Consider the following 24,739-nt stretch of genomic DNA (forward strand, 5'->3'; position numbering starts at 1 on the left):
AAAGAGGGAGAGAGAGGGAGGGAGAGAAAGAGGGAGAGAGAGAGGGAGGGAGAGAAAGAGGGAGACATGGAGAAAGAGGGAGAGAGAGAGGGAGAGAGAAAGAGGGAGACATGGAGAAAGGAGAGAGTGAAAAAGAGAGGGAGAGAGAGGACGAATGAGGGAGAGAGAGGGAGAGAGAGAGGGAGGGAGAGAAAGAGAGAGAGGGAGGGAGAGAGAGAGGGAGACATGGAGAGGGAGGGAGAGAGAGAGAGAGAGAGAGGGAGACATGGAGAAAGAGGGAGAGAGAGGGAGGGAGAGAAAGAGAGAGAGAGGGAGAGAGAGAGGGAGAATGAGGGAGAGAAAGAGAGAGAGGGAGACATGGAGAAACAGGGAGGAGAGAGAGAGGGAGAGAAAGAGAGAGAGAGGGAGAGAGAGAGGGAGAATGAGGGAGAGAAAGAGGGAGAGAGAGAGGGAGACATGGAGAAACAGGGAGGAGAGAGAGAGGGAGACATGTCGCAGAGCGTGCTGTTCTTGGTGTCTGAGGGCCTGGGGCTCAGCGGACTGTGAGGTAATGGAGGCGCATCACTTATGGAAAGCGACAGCTGAGGCTTGACCTCCGACCCCGTGTCTAATGAGGCAGTGACAGAGCGCCAGCCGTGTTTTAGGCAGATCCAGCGGCCGCTCCCCCAAGGAGTCGGCTTACTGCTGCTTACATCGCCTCGCCACGTGTGCTATTATTACTAAAGCAAAAAACAACAACATCGTAGCCGTCAGGATACGCGCCTTCCAAAATTACACACCAAGCAAAACACTGGCATTGAAAGAGTTTCTCCCTCACAAACGCGCACAAATACGCTTCGGCCCAACGTTCCCACACCACGCCATTTTTCTGTGAAATTGTTATTGCGATATTGTACAGCCAGAAAGGACCCAAGATAAGATGATACTCGAGTAACGCAACGTCTGAAATGAGACAGGCATTTAGCAGGCTAATCTGATAAACAGAACGTCTGACAGTCTGGACTGTTGAGGAAGTGCATTAGGTAACATGAGCATGTAGGATTTTTCTTTTCAAATATACACAGAATGGCGCAAATCCAGAAATTTGAGAGGTGCAGACGAGCAGGGTGTAAATATACACTCAGTGAGCACTTTATTAGGTATTTACTAGACTTATTTTTCAGACTTCTACTGCTGTAGCCTATGTGTTGTGTGTTCAGAGATGCTCTTCTGCATACCACTGTTGTAATGTGTGGTTATTTGTGTTACTGTCACCTGACAATTCTGGCCATTCTCCTCTGACGTCTCTCATTAAAAAGGCATTTCTGTGTGCATTTCTGTGCAGCCATTTCTGAGATACTCAAACCACCCTGTCTGCCACCAACAATCATTTCACAGTCAAAGTCAATTAGATCACACTTGTCTGTAACTGCAGCTGCTAACCAGTTTTCTAAATTAAATTACAATACATAGTTCTATACCCCACAGCTAATTATTATAATTGAGTCTCAATTAGGCCATAATTATGCTTGAAATGCATGCTCTACTACAGTAATACAACAACCAAATAATTTGGTTATTACAGTTTTGCTTATAAGGAGAGTCTATGAGAATGAATGACCTTACCCAAACAATGTTGGTCACTAACCTTACAGAGATAGCGATTTGCCAACCCATCACTATACATCCAAACATTTTCATGTAAATGTTGCCTCCCTTGTTAATGTTTCATATTCAGCTTTGACACGTTGTCCGCAGGAACACAACCTACCAGAGGGGTCACTAGTGAGCAATAAAATGGAGACCCCCAACCTATTGAACTGTCCCATTCTCCGGGGGACCCAGCAATTGCAACAATTGCGTGTCGCCCTATGGAGCAACTGGCCACAGTCGACACTGGCACTGCCCAGGTGTGGTCTGACACCATGGGGCTCATCCACGTGCCAAGGCACAGTGCCTTAAAGTCAAGTTGAAATGGGAGTTAGAGTTAGAGTTAGAGCTAGCTTCCATGATATGACATATACTCTTTCAGGGGGGTTTTCCATCTACTATACTCTTTCAGGGCGGGGAGTCGATCTGTCTGACGTCGAATGAGGACGCGCGCCACTGTGTGAGAAGGATACTGATTGGAGGGGAACGAAAAATGAACAGACATTTCAACGACATACATGCCCAAGTATTCATTTTTGGAATATATTAAGACGTGTTCATAAGGTTATGAAGAATTGACTAAATTGAGGAAAAAGTTCATTGAATTCACTTCGTGAATTTCAGCTGGTCTTTAACTGAATGAGCCACCCAACCCTGTCCGGGGTTAAACCCATCCCAGAACCGCCCCCCCCCCAAGTTCAGTCAGAGTCATTCTGGGAACTGTAGACCACTCCAGCGTGGTAGCCTATTCATTTATATAAATGGTGAAAAGTGTTGGGACTCCCACCCTGTCTCTCCCATTGCCCTTGGGTGAACAATTATTCCTTTGATTTCTTTCTTCTCCGCTACATGTGTTTTCTGAATACATTGATTTTGTGACATCTATAAAATGGAAGTGCCGTTATGAAATAAACGTGTCACCACAAAATGAGGAATGAGAAAAGGAAACAGGGAAAACTTCAAAATGTGCTGTTTTGAAAGGTACCATTATGAAATAATGGAAGAAAAGCCATTTTTAAATAAAGCCTGTCATTATGAAATAAAACTGAAATTAAAGGTAGATGTTGTTGTGAAAAGGACAATGATGAATTAATACTTCATAATAATGAGTTGAATATTATTTAATTGCTGAATGATTTCACGTTTTATTGACTCATTTACATATTTTTGCATTCAAACATGATTATTTATATCATGAAGGCACGGTTATTTATTTCATTTTGACAGAAATAGGTTTCTACAATACGTCACTAGTGAGAAACAATCATGTGTGCCAAATTGAAGCAAATGCCTTTTTCTTATCTACAAGCATATATGTTTTCCTTCATTTGTTCGGTGACATGTATGTCTGTTTGTGTGTAGAGCGTAAATATTGTTTGATGCTTGGTGATTGGGAGGAAGTCCAATCTGACTCTTCCCAAACAAGCTGCTGTGTTTGATAAGGAAGACCAGTATTCTGGCATTCGGAATACTGCAGAAAACCTTCCCCAGATTACTGTTCACACAGTACTAGATAGGAAGTCAGTCGCTGGTGTAAAATCCAGCTATGACCAGCGTGGAATACTGGCTACCAGCTGTTTCAAAACATAGCTTGAGCTGCGTTTTTAAACAGGGCTGCACTCAAATTGCCCGCTTTGATACATTACATTGACATCACTTGGCCTTGATTGACAGATATGATGGAAATATCCAGTTTTTAACACAAGATATCATATAGCATCAGGTCCCCTGGCTTTGCCTGTTTTGGGGGCTTTGAGTTTGTCTTGTAACCCCACAGTAGTAATAGGGCTATCCATGGGGGTTATGGTTGCTTTTAATACAAGAAAATGAAAGAACACAACCATAAATCTTATATGTCTTGCCTGTTTTTCAGGCGAAAGGGTTTTGTAAAGATTTTTTATAAATGTATTTCAAAATGTTTCCAATTTCGTTGATTTCAGGTTCCCCAGAAGTGTTTTTTTGTTTACTGATTTTTCAATCACATTAAACTGGATATTGATGCGTTCTTGTCTTTTGTATCTGATCGTTGGTACTGTGAGTGTTTCACTCCTAAGCATACATTTTAAGCAGAAGGAACTTTATGTTTTTGGTTTGATAATATTATTTTTCCATATGGTTTTAGAGTAATCAAACCATCTTTCTTTAAATGTATTCCCTCGGTAATACTTCATTTTTTAAAATCTTATATTTTGTAGCTACAGACATTGTTTAAATTGCTCAAGGCCAAATTTCTCTTTCTCCCCGCTCTCTCTCTCATTGTAAGACTCAGGCGCAATAGTCAAGGGTGGGACATATCACATGTACGCCAAATATGGCAACAAATCCCAAATGTATGCATCTATAAACTACAATCAAGATGGCGGAGTCAGAGGTTGCTTTGCAGCTGGTGTCAAGGTAGAAACTTGTATGAAATGCATACATATTTAACATGAAATGCATACACGTGAGCGCATTGCCCACGCTGTCTCAGTGGGCCCTCAGTCGGGCCCCACAGCGTGTGCTGCCTCTGCATCCATGTCTACTTAACAGTCCCTGCACTCTTCTCAAATCTTCTCATCCATCACTTTTAAGAAATGTTTTCAAGAAACACAGAACTATTCAGCTTCTAAACACCTGAGGAGAATACATGAGCACACACACACACACACACACTACACATACACACACTACACATACACACCACCACACACCGCACATACACAACACCCGACACACACACACACACACACACACACACACACTACACATACACACCACCACACACCACACATACACAACACCCGACACACACACACACGCACACTACACATACACACCACCACACACCACACATACACAACACCTGACACACACACACACACACACAGACACACACCACTACAAACCACACCATACACACACACACACTACACACACCACGCATACACACCACCACACAAACACCACTACACACACACACACACACACACACACACAGACACACCACACATACACACACACACACACAGAGACATACACACACACACATACACACAGACTGTCTGTCCAACAGTGAAAAAATGCACTTTATCAGTTTATTTACCACATTGCACATTACCAGGTTAAATGAAAATAAACACACAGAAACATCAGCGTTTCTCTCTTCTCTGGCTCCCTGCCTATCTCACAGCAGTGCTGCTATCAGTTAGATGATATTGAACACCCTTGAAGGTGATTATATTCACATTGCAGCCCTGGCTGAGACTATCTAATAAATAACTCGGAGAGCGGCGAAAAAGACAACGATAAACGAGCAGGTTTAATTTCGGCTCCCCTGATCACCACCGGTCGGCTGGGAGCCAAAACACAGCACCAAAACATTAGGGATGGAGTCACCACAGAGCTAGCATTAGTAAGCACACTGCTAGCATTACACAAGCAAACTATTAGCATTACTTGTAAGCACACTGGTAGTATTAAGCTACACAAGATAGCTGCTAGCATTACGGGGCCTTGTACTTGCATGTGTCCCGTAGGGAACCCTAAAAGGACCGAGGCACACTGAAGCCGTCCCTCCCTACACATCCCCATCATCATCCCGCCCCGCCCCCCCTTCCCAGCGGTGGAACTCGAGTGCATTTCACGCCGAGCGGCTGACCACGTGTTTCTCAGCCGCCGAGCGGAGAGCCGCCAAGCTTTCCGGGAGGCGGTTTCCCCGAGGCCACCCTCCGTGTCCCTCTGAGTGAGGCACTTACACCGGCACCAACCGGACGTTACTCCAGAACCACTTCCCCATTAAAGATGTGCAGGGCCTGGCACTCGCCCTATCGCCTTAACTGGGCTCGCGGGGGCAGACGGCACGCGTGTATCACCCCGTGGGGTGGAGTGGGGGAGGGAAGGCGGGGATGGAGGCTCCGGGCGCGGTGGCCGCCTGCCAGTATTCGGCTGCGGAATCACGGAGCGAGCTCCCGCGTGCAGGGATCCCGCCGTCCCTGTTAGCTCGCGCTCAGCCCGCCGCGGGCAGCGTCTGCTCTCTCCTCTCCTTGGCTGCACGCTCAAACAAGCCTGCTTCCACGCGCCCCATTGGCTGGGAGAGGCATCGGAGCTCCTGGGGCCGCAGTGAGCGCATAGGGTTACGCAGCGTGGGCCTGTGGAGCATGGCCGTGCCAGGCACGTGCTGCACTGCATGAATTCAGTGTGCTGAAGCAATGCTAGCAGCTTGCTTGTGTCATGCTAGCTGTGTGCATACAAGTTATGCTAGCACTTTGCTTGTGTAATGCTAGCAGTGTGCATACAGGTCATACTTGCGCTTTGCTTGTGTGAAGCTAGCTATGTGCATACAGGTTATGCTAGCACTTTGCTTGTGTAATGCTAGCTGTGTGTATACAAGTTACACTAGAACTTTGCTTGTGTAATGCTAGCAGTGTGCTTACAAGTAATGCTAGCACTTTGCTTGTGTAATGCTAGCAGTGTGCTTACAAGTTATGCTAGCACTTTGCTTGTGTAATGCTAGCTAGCAGCATTATGCGAGTTTGCATTTTGCTATTGTAATGCTGCTTATAAGTAACAGCTCACTTGAGTAACACTAGCTGTGTGCTTACAAGTCATGCTAGCACTTTGCTTGTGTAATGCTTGCAGTGTGCTTACAAGCAGTGCTAGCAGTTTGAATTTGGGTAAAGCTAGCAGTGTACTAGTAGTTCATTTGTATAATAAAACAGTATGGGAAAAAAATAAAATTTGATTTAAAAAAACTGTTTGTTAATTTGACTCTGTGGCAGCTCTTAATTTAGGAACAATGAATACAAAAAAGAATAATTTGTTTCAAGTTAAATCAATCAAAAAAACATTTGCATAAACATTCACATTGAATAGCTGTGACAAATAGACTGATTTACACAAAATAATTTTACTTCTTAACAAAGGTAATGGCATTTCATTAAAAAAGATTAGTGGGGGATGTGGCACTCATGAAGAAACATTATTTTAGTATTGGAGAGTTCTTAGGCTTTCATATTTTGACTCTTACAGGCCACTGCAGGCGCTTAGATGGTTTATTTACTTATTTACTTAACAGTTATCAGAAATATGCTCCATGATAAGTAAGCTAAGAATTGGGGGGAATGCAGTGGTCGCCAAACACATTAGTGTATTCTCCACAACGCTGGTGTTCAAGGCAAACACTGACCAACCTGCCTGTACATTTGGTGATTGCTTCTTGTTATAAAGCACAAAATGGCAACCCTGTTGGTCAGGAGGTGTAACCCAACAGGGTCATATGGATGTCAGATATAAATAGACATGAATATAAAATAAGACACTTTGCGTTTGAGTTTTGAAGGAAACCTTAATGTACATATACCATGCTGTATATTCACTACAACAGCACTGTCGACCCAGTTCAAAATACCCCCATTCACATGCATGATAGTATCCCAATAGAATCAACAATCAACAATCAGTTTTCGTTTGCAGATGCTTCGGTGGTTAGGATGAAGTATGAAATATTTCCTCATGCCAATTATACTGAGGTTATACAACATATAGCAAATTATGTTTTTTCATGTGGAGTTCCTCTACAAAAGACAAGATAACATGAAGGTGAAGGAACACGGGCACAAAGCTAAATCAGTGCTCATAAGTATATTAGCTAAATCAGTGCTAAAGAGTGCACTAGCACATAACTAATGGGTGCTAATGAGTAAATTATCACAGCGCAAAACAGTGCTGGGTGCATGAGGACAGAGCTAATGGGTGCTAATGAGTATATTAGCCCAGAGCTAAACCAATGCTAGTGGGTGCATTGGCACAACATTATACCGTTTCTAATGGGTTTATTAACACAGTGCCAATGGCAGCCAATAGGTACATGGGCAAAACCTTTAATCAGTGCCAATGAGCACACTAGCCCTAATGGGTGCTAATAAGTGTACTAGCACAAAGCTAAATCAGTGTTAGCGAGTCTGTTAACACAGGGTTTATTAGCACAACTCGAATGGGTGCACTAGCACAAAGCTAAATCAGCGCTAATGGGTTCATTAGCACAGCTCTAATGAGTACACTAGCACAAAGCTAAATCAGTGCTAACGGGTTCATTAGCGCAGCCCGAATGGTTGCAGTCAACGGGATCTCGCGCACTTACCCCATTGGCTTTGCTCAGGGCCTGAAAGTAAATGCTGTAGCTCTTGACGGGCGAGAGGGGGGCATTCCAGAAGCCGTTGTAGGTCTTGTTGTCGCCCACGGTGAAGGGCTGCACCACGGCCAGGCTGGCGGGAAGCAGCTCGGCCGCGAAGTAGTGCGGGGAGTCGAGGACGGTGGCGTTCCTGAAGCCGACGGGCACGGAGAAGCACTCGCCCGCGTCCACCGCCCTCCGAGACTTCTGCTTCCGCTCCTCCTTCACCACCAGCTGGTAGGAGCTGCGGGGAGGAGAACACGCTCGCTCTTAAAATGTTCGCTCCCAGACGTTCAAGAAGAAAAAAACGCTTACCAAACAATCGAGCGGAACATTAACCCCTTTCAGTCGCAAGCCCAATATGAAGTGGCTCCACCCAAGCATTTAGTAGGGTTTTAATAGGGGCTTGAGACAATAGTATAGCAGTCATTTTGATTGGTTGAAAAGGTATAAGGTTGAGTGCCAAGGCCCAACAAGGAAAGGGTTTGGTCTGATGGCAGCCTAATATACAATACTGTAAAAACAGGGGTCATCAACACAAATGAAAATCCAGCCCTGGTTTTCTTTTCTCCTGAGTAATTAATGCGACTGATTGGCCAGACTCTCAGCAGGCTTCACACCTGACTCCCAGGTAAAGGGAGGGTGGAAAACCCGCAGTTCTCTGTGAGCTGCTGATCCCTGCTGTGTAGGCTAACGCGTGTATATGCACACAACTCCATTGTTTATGTCACCACAGATGTACGAACTAACAACAGAGTACTTGCCAACAACAGCCTCTATTTTCAGCACGGCTGTTAATGAGTACTTAAAAGCACACACACCACCACGCTCCCCTAGACCCTCAACAAAAGACCTACTCACTGTTGCAGCCAATCTTTTTTGAATAAAAGAGGCAACAAAGCCATTGTCTCTAGGACTCCAACAGAGGCGCATAGTAAGGAATTCATGTGTTCTTTTTGGAAAAAAGCTTGGGAATAGGGAAGTCACGAGGAGGTTATGGAACTCAAGTTACCGAAGTAATCTTTCCGGCACTCTCCATTTTACAGCAGAACTGCCACGATTGAAACAGGAATGGAGGTAATTCGGAACTCGAATTCGAAACATTGGCAACTCGGAAAGTGGCAGGGAAATACACCAGCTTTAACGAAGGAAAATCTTCCAGTGATTGGAATCTGATGAATTCTTCATGAATGCGACTACAGGGCATCTGGCAAAGTGATTTCGAAGAGAACTTTTATAATTGTATAGATTCCTATTAATATGGGTAAGTAGAGGTTGTTTATGTTTTATTTTTTTACTAGGGACAGTGCATATTACTCAACATTTTCAGTTTCCACATAAATATAAATATTCCAGAGTTAGCTAATGAGCTCATTTTCATCTGTAGTCCCTAATCTGCATGTCTTTGGACTGTGAGAGGAAACGCACACAGACACGGGGAGAATATGCAAAGTCCACACAGAAAGGCCTGGGCGGGGCTCGAACCCAGGACCTTCTTGTTGTGAGGCAACAGTGCTACCCCCAATGTTATAACATGGTAACGACATTGTGTGGATGTTTTGTTGACCTGACCGGTAGTGTTCATCAAGCAGTTACACGGCTAACACGAAACATTCTCACAATGGCGTTACCATGGTATAACATTGACAAAACATTCCAGTGACATTGTGAAAACATTTTGCGGGTCATTGAATTTGGCGGGTCATTGCAGTTTTCCTTTTCACTGAAAGACATTGTGCACAGCAGTTTCTTTGTGTGCCACAAAAATATATGAAAATAGTAAGTACATTTGCGGAGTGCTTTTCTTACATAATGCATTTATGTGCTTTACACAACAAAAGAATAGATAAAAATTAAGAGATAAACCGGAATCCAGACAGAATAAAGAATTAATGCAGGTAAAATAGATGCGTAAGACTGAAAGCGCATTTTTGAAAATGGGTTTCTAAATCGGATTTAAAAGAAAACAGGCTCAGAGACACAGATAAAATCTGGCAGATTATCCCACAGAATTGGATCCCCAGCCACAAGTGCCTTGGCCTCTCTTGTTTTCAAATGCCACAGTTCACTGAAAAAGTAATTTTTCACAATGTCAATGAGATGTTGGCAAAACCTGCGGGCGGAATTGCATTAGACTGCTGAATCAGAAGTCATTTCTGGAAACAAATCAACCCCTATATTTTGGTTTGATTACTACTGCAATAAATAAATGTACAAACCTACACATTTTTCCTCAAAATGAGTAACCCCTGTTTCTAAACTGGAGAATTAAGAAGAGTAGCAGCCACATCAGCCCTAAATTGAGTTGGAAAAACTGCCTCTAACTGGCACAGTTATGGAGCGTTGAACAGTAACAGAACAGAAAGCATCGGTTTTCAGCCCTTCATAACAGCACAGAAAAAACATGCCTGTCAATAGGGGACAGTGTAGCGATGCTAGCAGCTGGCTACAGGTTACTTTCCACAGGTTAGCCTACGGTTCTATCTGATATACTATGTTTGTCTGGACACAAGCAGTGTGCTTGTTACGGCTACGGCCACTCTGACATCAGAACCACTCTGTCAACCACGAGCCAGGCAGGTTCATAACAAGCCCCCGGAATAAATACACCGTGTGCTGTCACAAGCAGTGCTGCCTGGTGAGAGAAATATTTACAGTTCAGTTGTTTCTCAGGACCCAGCAATAGTCAGAAACCAGCCCCTACAGGAAATGGTCATGGTGGGATTTGAACTGTGAAGCAGGGGGTTGTGAATGAAAAAGTTTCTAGTTTTATTGGTTCATACAATTTCTTATGCTACATAATGATTCTGACCGAGCCAAGTGTCTGACCATGGTACACTGTGCCAGACCGTGTTACACTATGTCTGACCATGGTACACTGTGCCTGACAATGCTACACTGTGCCTGAACATGGTACACTGTGCCTGACCATGCTACACTGTGCCTGAACATGGTACACTGTGCCTGACCATGCTACACTATGTCTGACCATGGTACACTGTGCCTGACCATGCTACACTATGTCTGACCATGGTACACTGTGCCTGAACATGGTACACTGTGCCTGACCATGCTACACTGTGCCTGAACATGGTACACTGTGCCTGACCATGCTACACTATGTCTGACCATGGTACACTGTGCCTGAACATGGTACACTGTGCCTGACCATGTTACACTGTGCCTGACCATGTTACACTGTGCCTGAACATGGTACACTGTGCCTGACCATGTTACACTGTGCCTGACCATGGTACACTGTGCCTGACCATGCTACACTATGTCTGACCATGGTACACTATGTCTGACCATGCTACACTATGTCTGACCATGCTACACTATGTCTGACCATGGTACACTGTGCCTGACCATGCTACACTATGTCTGACCATGCTACACTGTGCCTGACTGTATAATGCACATTAATACAACAGGAGCTGTAAATTAATATGGGAAATTAAGAGATGTGATTATCATTCAGAAGTTCAGAGCTTCAAAGCGGTTCAATGTTATATCTAGAATATAGAATATTTAATTAATCGTATAAATATACTTATGTCTTATACTACAGTCTTATGTCATGGTGCTTCTGTAAAATATTTCAGCAAACTTAGAATTTCACATTTTGGTCAGGACCTGGTGGAAGTTTTTTTTCTCGATTCAATTCGAATGTGTCTAATGTGATTAGGACTTTATTTCCCATGCATACTGTCAGGTCAGCTGGCAGACTCTCTGAGAAACACTATCCTGTTATCCCCGTAAAATATTAGAGCAAGTGCATTTAATTGCACCATATATTTAAGTGAAAAAAAAAAAAAACGCAAGTATTTTACATGCATTTTGAAATACAATTATTTTGGGAAAAAAAGGAAACCCAAGAGAGACAGAATTCACACTTGAATGCACAGAGAATTCACACAAACTACTGGGGGCACAGATTCAATTTGCTCTGTATATTTAACAGAAGAATTTTACACGCGATTTTGAAATTTGACGTACGGTTCCGACCATGGTTGAACGTACATTTGCACCGTGGGATTTGTCATCTCGTTGGGCCTCCGCGCGTCCATTAAAGACGAGCCTTCCTCAAGTCAGACGGAAGAAGAGGATGTTCCTTTCTGATACCAGCAGAGGGAAATATAGCCATAATTAGAAAGAGGAGAAACGGTTGGGCCCGGAGGAAGCGAAGCCCTGCGCCTGTTGTCAGTGGGAAAATTAGGTAATAGAAAGAGGGTCTGTTTATTTCCACGCGGATGTCCATAAATTAACCAGGACATCTTCAGAGCTTTCTGAGGTATAGGGGTGGCCCGCAATTATGTCCATCTCACAAAGAACATGCTTCACAATTATATATGTAATTAGGGAAATGTATGTTTCTTTGTAGTCCTGTAGTGAATTAGCCCCATCTGGCATTTAGCATCTTTTTATAACAGGTAATTGCTAATAACCAAAGAACCCCTGCTTTATATGCTGTTGTTTTTTTTTTTCTTCTCTTCTTCTCTCTAATGGCGGTTGCACACAAATGCTTTTGAAAGTACATGCTCATGCAGAAACATATGCGAATATGGGTATAATTGAGCTGCCAAAATCAGCAGGAGCATTTGGGCAATTATGATGCTTTTTGAATAGCACTCCGGTATCAAGAAAGCAGGACTGGAAAGCTTAATAAAACTGTTTGTACTCTGACTGCTGGACCACAGACTGGGTACTGATGGTCATATTAAGGCTATCTTTACTGCACTTTCTCAGTTATAAATCCTGTTCATTGAGACATTTTTATCGTATATGAATTAATTAAGAGCTGTTTATTTAGGTTGAAACCAAATAACCAAATAAGTAATAAATAATAGTATTGTTGTTGTTGTTGTTGTTGTGGTTATTATTAGTATTATTATAACAGAAACATTGTTTGGGACTCAATTGACCTTCATTGTGACTAACAAATAAAAGAATTCATTTTAAAAAATGTCCTTCACAGTTTTATTTTTGAACACAGTTTGGCAAGTTTGGTAATCGCTAAAATAATCATTTAAAAGTGTTTTGTGAAGGAAACACTTGTGTTTACTTGTAAGCCAAAGTTAAGGACAAATGCTTACTGAACAGGCCACTGACTTTCAGTCAGAAGAAGATTCATGCGATATGCGTCGCAGACACAATGAGTCACAACGCAAATGTTTGCGAAATCACACTCGTATCGAAAACAGCCTTCATTCCTGGGCTTAAGTCTTTAATCTCTGGGGTTTTCGGCTGCACATAAAATGGCCTGATTTATTATACACAACCTAACCGAATGACAACAAGCTATTTTGGGTTGTTGTTCCTTCAGCGTCTAAGCTGCTGTTCCAACTCAGTGGTCGGTGGTGTCAAATTGGCAAACGTTTGCATGTCGTGTTGGCCCCCCCTTCCTCTGTTTCAAGGCTTTGCTTTCAAAACCGACACCGACTACAAGGGGGGGGGGGGGGGGGGGGAAGCAACTGAAAAGACAAACAGTGTTGCTCTGCCAACTACAATCTAAATGGAACTTGATCTGCTTAATGCCATTGCATACAAATTACACTTAACTGAATGACTGCCTTTAATACCCACAATAAGTCTCTTCTTCTTTCTGCAGATGCAGTGGACTTCAGGGGGGGGGATGTTTGGAGCTCAAAGCCACCTCACTACCCCGGCTAATTAGGGGATTTGGTTTTTTATACTCCACTGTCCGGTTGTGACCGGCCCCTGTGCATGGTGGGGGACTGGATTTAGCCCAGGCTAGGGTGAGGAAGACTCCAAACGACTACGCCAGGAAATGTCTGACCGAACGACACCCGGCGTATGGCAGTCAGGGGGGTTCGTATGCAAGCAGGAACTATCCACTGCGTCTTTATTCTTCAGCTTTAATAATAAGAAATAAAGAAATGCTGGGAAATGGAACTATATGGGAGTGGATTTGGGTCGTAAAACACAGCGGTTTCATTTGCCGTTTGTGCTCGGGGATATTGGTGGTCCTTTTCGTGTAAAGTGAGAACATAATGTCCAAAAAGCACCCTGCGCCATATAGTGCAGTGTTATACAGCAGCAGTTCTGCAAGATGCAAAAGACTGAAGCAGACACACTGCTGAAACCCTAGCCCACTCACCAATGCACTCATACAAAATATTATTTTTGTTAATATTATTATTGTTATTAAATATATTATCAGAAAAGATCATTAATAATGACTGTTATTCAACAGGTAATGGCCATGTTGGGTTGTTGATTGGATCATGTGAGTGATTGGCAGTGTTGGGTCATTGAATGTGTGGTGTTGGTGAATGGCAGTATTGGGTCATTGCTAGGTCATAGCAGTGTTGAGTCATACACACAAATAGCAGTGTTGAGTCATTGACAGGGTAATACACCCAAACAGCAGTGTTCGGTCATTGACTGGGTTATGCACATGAATAGCAGTGTTGGGTCATTGACTGGGTTATGCACATGAATAGCAGTGTTGGGTCATTGACTGGGTCATAGACACAAACAGCAGTGTTGGGTAATTGGCTGGGACAGGCACACAAATATCTGTGTTGGGTTATTGACCGGTCCATACACGGAAATATCAGTGTTTGGTCATTGGCTGGGTCATAGCAATGTTCGGTCATTTGGCTGAGTCATAGCAGAGTTGGGTCATTGTCTGAGTCATAGCAGTGTTGGGTCATTGTCTGAGTCATAGCAGTGTTGGGTCACTGGCCGAGTCATAGCAGAGTTGGGTCATTGTCTGGGTCATAGCAGTGTTGGGTCATTGTCTGAGTCATAGCTGTGTTGGGTCATTGTCTGAGTCATAGCAGTGTTGGGTCATTGTCTGGGTCATAGCAGTGTTGGGTCATTGTCCGGGTCATAGCAGTGTTGGGTCATTGGCTGGGTCAGGCACACAAACAGCAGTGTTGGGCAGCAGTACCTGACGGGAGCTCCTCTGGAGCGTGCGGGCTTCAGCAGCACAGTGATGGTGGTGTCCGTTTCATTCAGGGGCGCTTCGCTCTCGTAATCAGGCATGGACGGCGCTGTCAGCAGGAGGAACGCAAACATCAGCAACAGGCAGGAGAGAAACACAGTGAACTAAAAAAGCTACACAAACTCAGTATCTTACACCTGGAACCACATTCCCACATTTATTGGCTCCACTTGTTGTTTTTGTCCCCCTGGAAACTCTAAGTGTGTTTTAAGGATTTTGTTTTTTAATTATTATCCTAATTATACCTCGCTCTCCTGGAAAGAGTTATTTCTCTTGTGCGCAGTCTTTGCTGCGGAAATGGTTGCGCCAACATTCAAACTGGAGCATTCTTTTGAAAATGAAAAGCTAAAAAAAAGCTCCTGTGCTAAAATCTTTCTCTTTTATGAGTAAAAGAATGTTTGCTTAAATTTGATATGATTCATTAGTAGAGCCATGTTTTAGCTCTTTTATGGATGTGATGTCATTCAGTAGTACAGACCACTGTTTCACCACAAGTTACACTACGATTTACCAATGTTCAAATTATGTAGAGACCTTATTTTTCTAATCTGCGATATGACAATTGGTAAATACATTACGTAGGTTAAAGCACTGATGCATGAGTGACAATAATAAGGATTTACTAAACGGTAAGTGCCATCAAAGTATTGATAATTTTCCCTTCAACAATTACCGAACCTTAACTGTCAGAACGTGTTCATCGTTGACATGTCATCCTGTGTTATCAGGGACAACCCTGAGATCGGACAGAGCTGGTAAAATAAACGACACCAGACGAGATCGATTAATGGCTGCCGTCTAATTCCAGACTTAAAGGGGAGTAGTGTTTATGCTGCTGGCAGTGGGCCTCCCATCAAACACTTTAAAGGAAGATGTTTCGCGCTGAGCACTAAACAAGGCCTTCAGGCTTTAATATATGATCTTGTACAATGATGTCAGTGGGCTTTGTGCTTCTGATGTTCCTGTTTTTAATTGTGTGCCACAAAATAAATCGCAGCACAGTAAAAGCTAGTGTGGCAATAAACTAAAAGCATCTCTCTCTATTTTGTTTCATCTAGAAACAAAAGAAAATAATTATTTGTGGAGCACACTGTAAACTAACCAAGCTGAAACTAGGCTTATTCGATCGTGATTAACCAAGTGAGACCAAAAATGTCACTCTACAGACACCTTTTTTTGCCAAATATTAGTTATATCAGTTTTGAACATTTCCCAGTCTCTTAGGCCCAATACTATATTTTTGCAACATACCGCATTTAAAACTTTTTCTAGAACTATTCTTCGAACTGTTGAACAGTGTACAACATTTTGGTTTCTGTTACATCAATGCCTGGGTCTCACAGGGCTAATATTATTTTTCAGAAATTAAATGTACACACACTCTATATTTTACAATTTTATTTCAAAGTGAATTATATATTAGTATAGACCTTAGGAACGGTGAAGGAACTGGTTTGTAACCTAAAAGTTTGATTCCCAAAACTGCAGTTGTATTTAACCAGGATTGCTTCAGTATATATCTAGTTCTTAATGGATAATGTGTCAAAAATGTAGAAAGCTGTGTAAGTTGCTCTGGGTAAGGTGTTCTGGACTGTTTACTAAGCTAAATATAATCCTACTCTATAATCTTTGGATAAGAGCGACTGCTCACAGCTAAATGCCCAAATATGGCAGTTTGGCCAAATCAGCTGCCCTGATGCACAGCAGAGTCACAGATTTACAGTCAATGCTTAGCGCTATGCATTTACCGGTCAACCGAATGGAAAAAAAGCTCACTCAATCACGTCAATATCAAGCTCTGCATTACCACACATGCAAAAACATAAAACATGCAATAAATAATGAGTAACACTTTAATCGATTAAAAAATGTCTAAGTGCAGAAAATCTAAATTATGCAACGATGCATGTCTTAGTACAGTCAGAAAAACAACGCAGTATATCAGCTATTCTTAAGAGCTTGATCTACAGAAATGGATAATGGATAAGCCAAAAATAGGGGTCACTGAAAAATGGAATGAAGATTTGGAAAGCCAACAAAGGGAAAAAAATAAATAAAATTGAATGAGTGTTTTAATGAGATCCCAATTACAGCCCATTTGATTGTTAGTTTTTAAATGAAGCAAAGAATTATGGCTAGAAGGTTAGAGCAAGCTAGCATAATGCTCTCATACAATTCCATTAATAATAAAATAAAACAGAAAACTGGTGCTTTCTCGCCTTTCTCTCCTGAATATTGAAAGTGAGAGGTTCAAGATTCTGGATGAGGCAAATTCCATAAGTATCTATACTATAGTTACTCCAGAAATGCTGTATGACAAGGTATGTTTACTGTACTCATAAGGTTTGGGGAAGGGGGGTTCTGCAATTTCAGCACAGTAAAAAAAGATGCACGTATAAACACGGTCTCGAACACACACAATACAATGCAACGTAATAGACAAAATCTCACAGGGTCTCTATTCAAAGACACCTCATCATATGAACAAAACCTGCATATGATATCAGATCAAACTTGTTTAGATGACATCAGTGTACTAGAATGCACTGTAAATAATATTGTAAATCCATTATTATGTTATTAATACAGAAGTCATTCATGATTTGATTTCAGTGTACAGTACATTACTTATTGCAAAATGACATTCATCGATTAAAATTGTCTTTTTTCTTTTATTAAAATAACTGAGTGTGGTTACTTTTGTTTTGTTTCCTTGTTGAAATGATGGCATTTCAATCAGAAAGGCAATAAAACAGTCAGAGAATACACAAACAGCCATTCAGAAAATACACAACCAGCCAATCAGAGAATACACAAACAGCCAATCACAGAATACACAAACAGCCAATCACAGAATACGCCAGGACATCCACTCTGATTAACCTGGTTTTACACCACTTTTAGACAGTATTGTTAGGACCCAGCTTCTCTCAGTGGAATCAAAGTCGGGACAATTCAGGAACTCACCCAAGTCAGCAAACACGTACTAGAGAAAAGTAAAGGGTTACTGAATGTCACACTGGCCCAGTGGGAAGATCACTGAAACAAATCAAGTTTGCAACCTTAAACACACTGGCCTAAATACTGTCTGGGGCCTTGACACACATGTCCATCTTATTGCTGAGGTCGTATCTGTTTCATATGACCCCTTTTGTTACATGCGTAACTATGGATAAAAAACAAACCTGAGCCCATCAGCATGGGTTATTGTATTGTTAGTCTCACCTGCGATCTTGGTGGTGATTCGGGTGGTGACAGGCGGTCCAAAGCCCTTGTTGGTGCTGGCTTTGAGGGTAAAAAAGTACGTGGTGCCGGGGTAGAGGCCCTCGAAGAGATTCCGCGTCTCGTTGCGAAGCTTGAAGACCGTGCCCCTCTGGGAGGACAGCACCGCGCTGGGGTCCAAGGAGCTGAGAGCCTTGTAGGTGACCTACGGAGAGGAAGACAAAATGGCCGCCGTCAAAACCCCTACCAGCACTGGTCAGTTACAGGCAAAACAACAACTATGAAAACCCACATTAATATTCAATGATTATCAGCCAAAAAACACACAGAAACACACTGGAGACCTTTCACGGTTTTCTTTGGTTACAGACAGAACAACTAACAAAAACAATAGTCAATAAATAAAAAATAAAAAAAATAATAAATAAATAAATAAAGAAATAAATAAATAACATTTTTGTCAATGCCAGCTAACAGTCAATAATAACAGACAAAAGAAAACAAAAAGAATGACAACAATGAAACGTCCCTGGCAGCACTAAAACACTACCATCAAAATCCCTTGTTAACATTCACAAATTACAGACAAAACACTGCCATAAAATTCCCAGCCAACAGTCATCAATTAGAGAAAAAAAGAACTGCCGTCAAAATCTCTCATACTATCCATCACTTACAGAAAGAAAGGCTAACCTTTCCCTGATAAATACCATAAATTACAGACAAAAAAACCCAATGTTTAAAGTGACTATTAATGCTAAAGTTCAGAAAATCTGAGAAATTCAAGTAAGTGAGCTACAGTTTGGGCTGCTTTCCTTTTTTACAAACACTTTTCAAAATGGTGCCGTACTGTAGACCAAGGGGCTGTCGGGTGACACTCCCTATTCATTCACCATTCATGTTTCTCTTAAGGCACTGTTCCAGAGTGTGAATGGGCTTCATGGTTTGGTATCTGTACTGAGAACCAATCTTTGTATTGCGCTTAACCCTGTTCTCCCTGTTCTGTAGTCTAACCGTAATGTTGCTCCTTTAGTACCAATGATATGGATCAACAGCGTCAACAACCAAGAAAGTTAATACAATACTCATGAATATATCTTAGAAATGGTCGAATTCAGGTTCCAGAGATATCAACATTTCAAACAGTTGTTTGATGTCAAACTGTTGATAAGCTGTGCTGTATTTTGTGTATTTTGTTTGTGTAAACAAAACATTTTGGCTACACTGTTTGGTATCTATTAAGATACTGAAAAAAAAAAAGTTTTATATTGTTTGCTTAACCCTGTTCCCCCTGTTCTGTAGTCTAACCGTAATGTTGCTACCTTTGCACTGATACTCAATATGGATCTTAATACAATACTCCTGAATATATCTTAAAAAAGGTGTAATTCAAGTTCCAGAGATAGACATGTCCAGAGACATCAAACTGTTTGATGTCCAAATTCCAAAACCGTTGAGAAGCTGTGCTGTATTTAGTTTTTTGTTTGTGTAAACCGATGATTGGGGGGTGGGGTGTGTGCAATCAAAATACTTCAGACTGACGATTCACAGTTGAGCTGCATTATAGAAGTCAAAGAAAAAAGCAAAGCAATGTGACAGCTCAGCTTCCAGCCGCAGAGAGGGCTTAAGAGGGCGGCGTGGAGAACGCTCGATTCGGCACGGTCCCGCGTGCCGGGCGTAACCGGGGGCAACACGGAGCAGCCGGGGAAGCCGCCTTTACCTGAGAGCGGAAGAGACAGGTGGCGTGAGGGGGGCAAAAAAAGCTAATTCATGCAAGATGTGGCTTAAATCGGTTGTGAAGGACACATCCTGGAATGCTCCGGACTGGCTGCCAGAGTTGATCCAAATATAGCTAATCCTACAGGACATTCCAAGGAAAAAGAATGGAAAAGTAAGTCAGTAATGTTGAATTAAAATGAGTCATATTTGTTGGATAGTTTAACTCCTTATGGCCGGATACAACCTGCACGTTACATATAGGGTGGCCTGTAGCGTAGTGGTTAAGGTACATGACTGGGACCTGCAAGGTCAGTGGTTCGATCCTCTGTGTAGCCACAATAAAATCTGCACAGCCGTTGGGGCCTTTAGCAAGGCCCTTAACCTTGTATTGCTCCAGGGGAGCATTGCTCCTGTTTAGTCTAATCAACTGTATGCCATGAACCAAAATGCCATTAATGTAATGTAACAAATCTCCCTTAACAGACGGATGTGACCGTTGAAATGCATTGTGATTCCTAGGCCTTTCTGTGGGGTTTCTATAGGACGCCTTAGTCCATAATGGCTTAAATGACATGGTCAGGTATGGGAGGGAAATCTGGAGCCAAAGAGTAAAAGTTAAATAAAATTAAATAATAAATAATAATAAAATAATAATAATAAGTAAAATAATACATTCTTATTTCATCCCCTAACTATTGTTTCCCTCTCACACACACACACACACACAGTGTGGATGAGGACTAATCTCTATTCAAACCATGTAAGTGTGGTCCAGGGGGAAAAAAAGTATGAACAGAAAAACAAACCCTTGACTTGACTTTCCACATCAGATAGAAATTACACTTGTCAGCCTTAATTTTTAAGTTGTTTTCAGACTCGGAGAGCAATACTAATCAAAACAAAACAAAGTCCAAATGACAGCTTGCTTATTGTCTTTATTTGAACCTCTTCAATTATTTTCTTTTCTCCTCTCGCTTCAGTGTACGCTCACTTACGTCTGTTATTAACTTCTTTTTTTTTGTTTTTTTTAATGTTACGTTTCGGGGGAGGGGGGAAGCTAGGCTGCCGTTCCGAAGCAGCAGCCGGCTGGATGAATGCCGCACTCACTGTTAAAATCAATCTGCGGTCATTGTCATGTTTTAATGCCCTCCCTGGCGCAACTACAGCTCTATTACTGTTTCCACTGCAGAGAGTAGACATAAAACCAGTGAAAAAGCTACACCTGTGATGTATTTACTGCACAGTACCTCCAACTCAATCAGGCGCTCATATCTCATGTACCTTCCCCCCACTTATAAGGCACTCCTGGTGTGAGGAAAGCCTGATTAGGTCCAATAAAACGCCACAAATGATTCAATGTTTATTATCGCCACACCCTTTCGTCACAATTTATGGAAACCTGGCAAATCGACTGAAAATGCAATTCCTCGCTCTTTTATTTCTATTTGTTTTCGGAGTTCCACCCCCCGCCCGAAGTGTCAAACTTCGCCGTTCAGCGAAACCGCGGGCGTGAGCCGCAGCGGAGCATTGTGGGTAATGTGAAGACGGCGGTGTTATGCTGAAGCCCGGGGGCTGAAGCGGGAGGTTGGGCGGCCATTTTAAACAAGAACGCAGGTGCGACGAGAACCCGGGGGCTCCGGCGACCGGCACGACACAACCGGTGTTACAAACTTCACATAAACCGTCCTCCGCCTTCAACCTCGCAGGGCTTGAGGCCTACAACTTGGTGTTGACTCTTAAAGCTTACCTCAGCACAGCCCAAAGTCATAGACCCAACTGAATTGCAGAAAACAATGCAAATGCGCCTTCAAAACAGGCTCAGCACTTTATATGTAAAATGAAAATAACTTTCAACTCTTTTTTTTTTGTCAGACAGGAGCTGTACCTTGCGGGACTGGTTTAGAGGATCAACTGAAAATACATCTAATGCACCGAAATGTGAACTAGGATCAAAGGTGTCAACAAAGGAGAGAGTCTTCCGCTGGTTACATTATCTTTCCGGTTTTTTTCACAGTCATAATAAAATATGAGAACGTTTCAACAACAAACACCGGGAACGATGCAGTTCTGTTGCCCTTTGCTTTTTCTGTTGCTTTTCTGTTTTGTAAACCTTCACCCCGGTGAAAGTCAAACGGAACAGAATCTATGACTGTGGATGGTTTAAGTGAAGGTGAAATCATGATTACGCTTTCTAAAGCAGCAGTCTCCACTCCAGACCTGGGTCAAATACATAATTGGTTTGGATTCAAATACACTTGTTTGATTTGGATTTTCTATACTTTACTGAGCTTGACTGTTGTATTGGAACCTTTGAACTACTCTCAAAAAGCTTGAACCCCACCTACTGGTCCTTTTGTCGGCTCAACTGCGCCAGGCAAGGTCAACCGAGCACAGAGAAGTATTTAAATCTGAAACAATGACGGACCCAGGTATGACCACTCACAAAGCTACCCTCTCCACTCACTGAACCCGAGCGTCGCATTATCTCATTGTAAACATGCGGAGACGATATTTAACATGAAGCCAGGCCCCTATTGCCTACATCCCATACGTACAACTCAACTCCACTCAGTTCAGTTATATTTGCACACTAAAGGACCAGCATCTCAAAGCGCTTCAAAGACATTCCCGGCCTAGGTCCCCCAGAGGCAGCCAAGGGCCACAGCGACAAGGAAAAGTCCCCGGAGGAAACAGGAAGAAACCTGGGTTTGATCCTGACTCGGGAGCGGGGAGAAGGGGGTATCCACTCCTGACAGGCACCGGGGAGGCTAATTAAAGTGGATACAAGAGTGGGATTTGGGTTAAAGCAACAGGCAGCTCATAGTTTGCAGCAGCATAGGTGTAGCTTAGCTCAGTGTAGGAAGCAGGAAACTGAAGAAGTGAATTCACTACTTGGACAGTACGACAAAAGAAAAATAAACGTGACTGTCTTGAACTGTATTCTGAACCGAAGTAAAATATTTTGCTTGCTGAACGCAGCCAAACCACATCTCTTCCAGCTCATGGGTGCTTATCGTGTTTATTTGTCATTTATACTAATTGCTCGATTTAATCCAAAACTAATTAAGCGCCGTGGTGATGTTTCCAGTCTGTGTTTGCATGAAGAAGCACCCGGAACTGTGCTGTGGATACGCAATGAATCAGAGATAGAGGTGCCATTTCAGGCTGGGAATGTGCCTATACAAATTGTCCTAAAGCCCTGCAACTTAAAGTTACAACAGGTAATTTTGTACTTCTCACGGCCAAGAGTGAATTGCAGCAACAAACACCTTCATTCCACAACACCGTATATCCCTCCCCTACTCTGTCACATTTTCAACAAGTGAGCTTGAATTATTGTACAGCTGTACAATGTTTGGGTACAGTGTCGGCCCCTCAACTGCATATATTAAAACTATAAACACAGGCAGAGGGCGAGTCAACATGTCAGTGAGCCTTTTTCAATGATAGGAATGGATTTACAATGGTCTTGTAACAATGTTTTAATTGTACCTATTCTACTTTTAAAGCAGTGCTAATCAGTCAGTTTGCTCTGAGGTTATGAACATTCCACAACTTCTACCAGTTTGCATATCGGATTAACATCAAGAAATGTTTCAGCTAAATAAATAGCACAAAGCAGGAAATTAATGGTAGATAAAATATAACATGAGGGCTCGTATGGGGATGAATGGAATGGGCTTGAATAACTGCAGTGGAGTTTGCACAGATGGGGTAGCAATGAGGACAGGCAGACAGGTTATGGGGGGCTTGGAATTGGGGGCTTGGGATTTGGTTCACTCCTGGAGAGAGGTCTGGAGAAGAGGCTCTTGAAGTAGGCTTAAACAGATACTTTTCTCTTAAGAACCATCTCAGTCTGCCCTGAGACGATTGTAAACCGCTTTTTGAAAAGGTGCATTAAATGATGGTATTGAACAGAGAGCAAGCAGCAGGTCTTTGGTGGATAAGTCCCATCCCATTGAGTTTTAATGGAGCTGGGAGCATACGGAGCAGATCTATACTGGGAGAGACCCATTCCATCGAGTTTAAATGGAGCTGGGAACATATGGAGCACTTTTATACTGGGAGAGAGCCATTCCATTGAGTTTTAATGGAGCTGCAAGCATATGGCGCAGGTCTTCACTGAAAGAGTTCATTGAAGCTGGGAGCATATGTAGAAAGGCAGAAGTCCACCATCTTAGCTTGCGGTGCAGTAGCACACAGTCTTTGCTTTGGGGTGCTTATGGGCTGGCCTGGAGCAATACTGTACGCTGACACGTTTCCCATTCAAACGCGAGGACTAAGCAAGGAACGTGTGACAGATGATGATGATTTCCCCCAGGGGGCGCTGTCAACAAGTGATGGAGGCGATGCCAGATGCCCAGCCCAGCGCGCCGAGAGTTCCAGATGAGACGGACCGCCACTTCGTCTGAATGACTGAACTCAGGGCTGAAGCCCTGCCTCCCACACGGTCCCAGGGCCCTGGGGTCCCTCGGTCCCCAGGGTCCCAAAGACTACACAAGGGGGGTAAGTTCTCACCAAGGTAAAGGAGGGCTGATTTTTCAAATAAATTCAAGGTTATCCTGGGTTTTCTGGACAGCAGACGGAGAAAGATGTAATTACCATGATTTATCTCAGGCTAGACACTGGAATTGGTGATGCTGTTAAAGGTCCCATCTTGTGGAAAATGACATTTCCCTCGCTGTGTGGATTATAAAGGAGTTGGAGGCGTTCTAAAAACACTGTGAAAGTATCAAAATGCATAGTCCCCAAATCAATCCACACAATCCCTATGAAGAAAATGTGCATTTAAACAAGCCATTTGGACTTCCATGAAAATTCTCCAGCTCTGCAATGCTGAGAAAAGTGTTGTGAGACACTTCTTTTAGTTGAAAATATGTCACTTGTCGAAAAGGTTGTGCCACAAACTACAATGCAGTCCGTAAGTATTTGGACACAATTTCAACTAAGAAGCTAACTGTCCAATTACTTTTGGTCCCCTCCTATGTATAAAAACTGTACTATGTATAAAAATGTGATGCAATTCCTACACTGATCACCCCATATGC

The 24,739-nt window shown here is 42.7% G+C and overlaps 1 protein-coding gene across 1 annotated transcript in view; it reads right to left on the reverse strand.

Annotated features, from left to right (window-relative positions):
- Nucleotides 1-24,739, reverse strand: part of ptprt (protein tyrosine phosphatase receptor type T) — a 323,151-nt gene that overhangs the window by 121,403 nt on the left and 177,009 nt on the right. Inside the window, exons 10-12 of the mRNA XM_061219124.1 lie at nucleotides 17,976-18,177; nucleotides 14,697-14,799; nucleotides 7,748-8,021 (exon numbers count right to left, since the gene is read on the reverse strand). Of these exons, the coding sequence (XP_061075108.1) occupies nucleotides 7,748-8,021; nucleotides 14,697-14,799; nucleotides 17,976-18,177 (579 nt within the window). The remainder of the gene's footprint in view (nucleotides 1-7,747; nucleotides 8,022-14,696; nucleotides 14,800-17,975; nucleotides 18,178-24,739) is intronic.

This window comes from Conger conger, chromosome 14 (assembly GCF_963514075.1).
Source record: "Conger conger chromosome 14, fConCon1.1, whole genome shotgun sequence".
In the NCBI taxonomy this organism is placed as follows: Eukaryota; Metazoa; Chordata; class Actinopteri; order Anguilliformes; family Congridae; genus Conger; species Conger conger.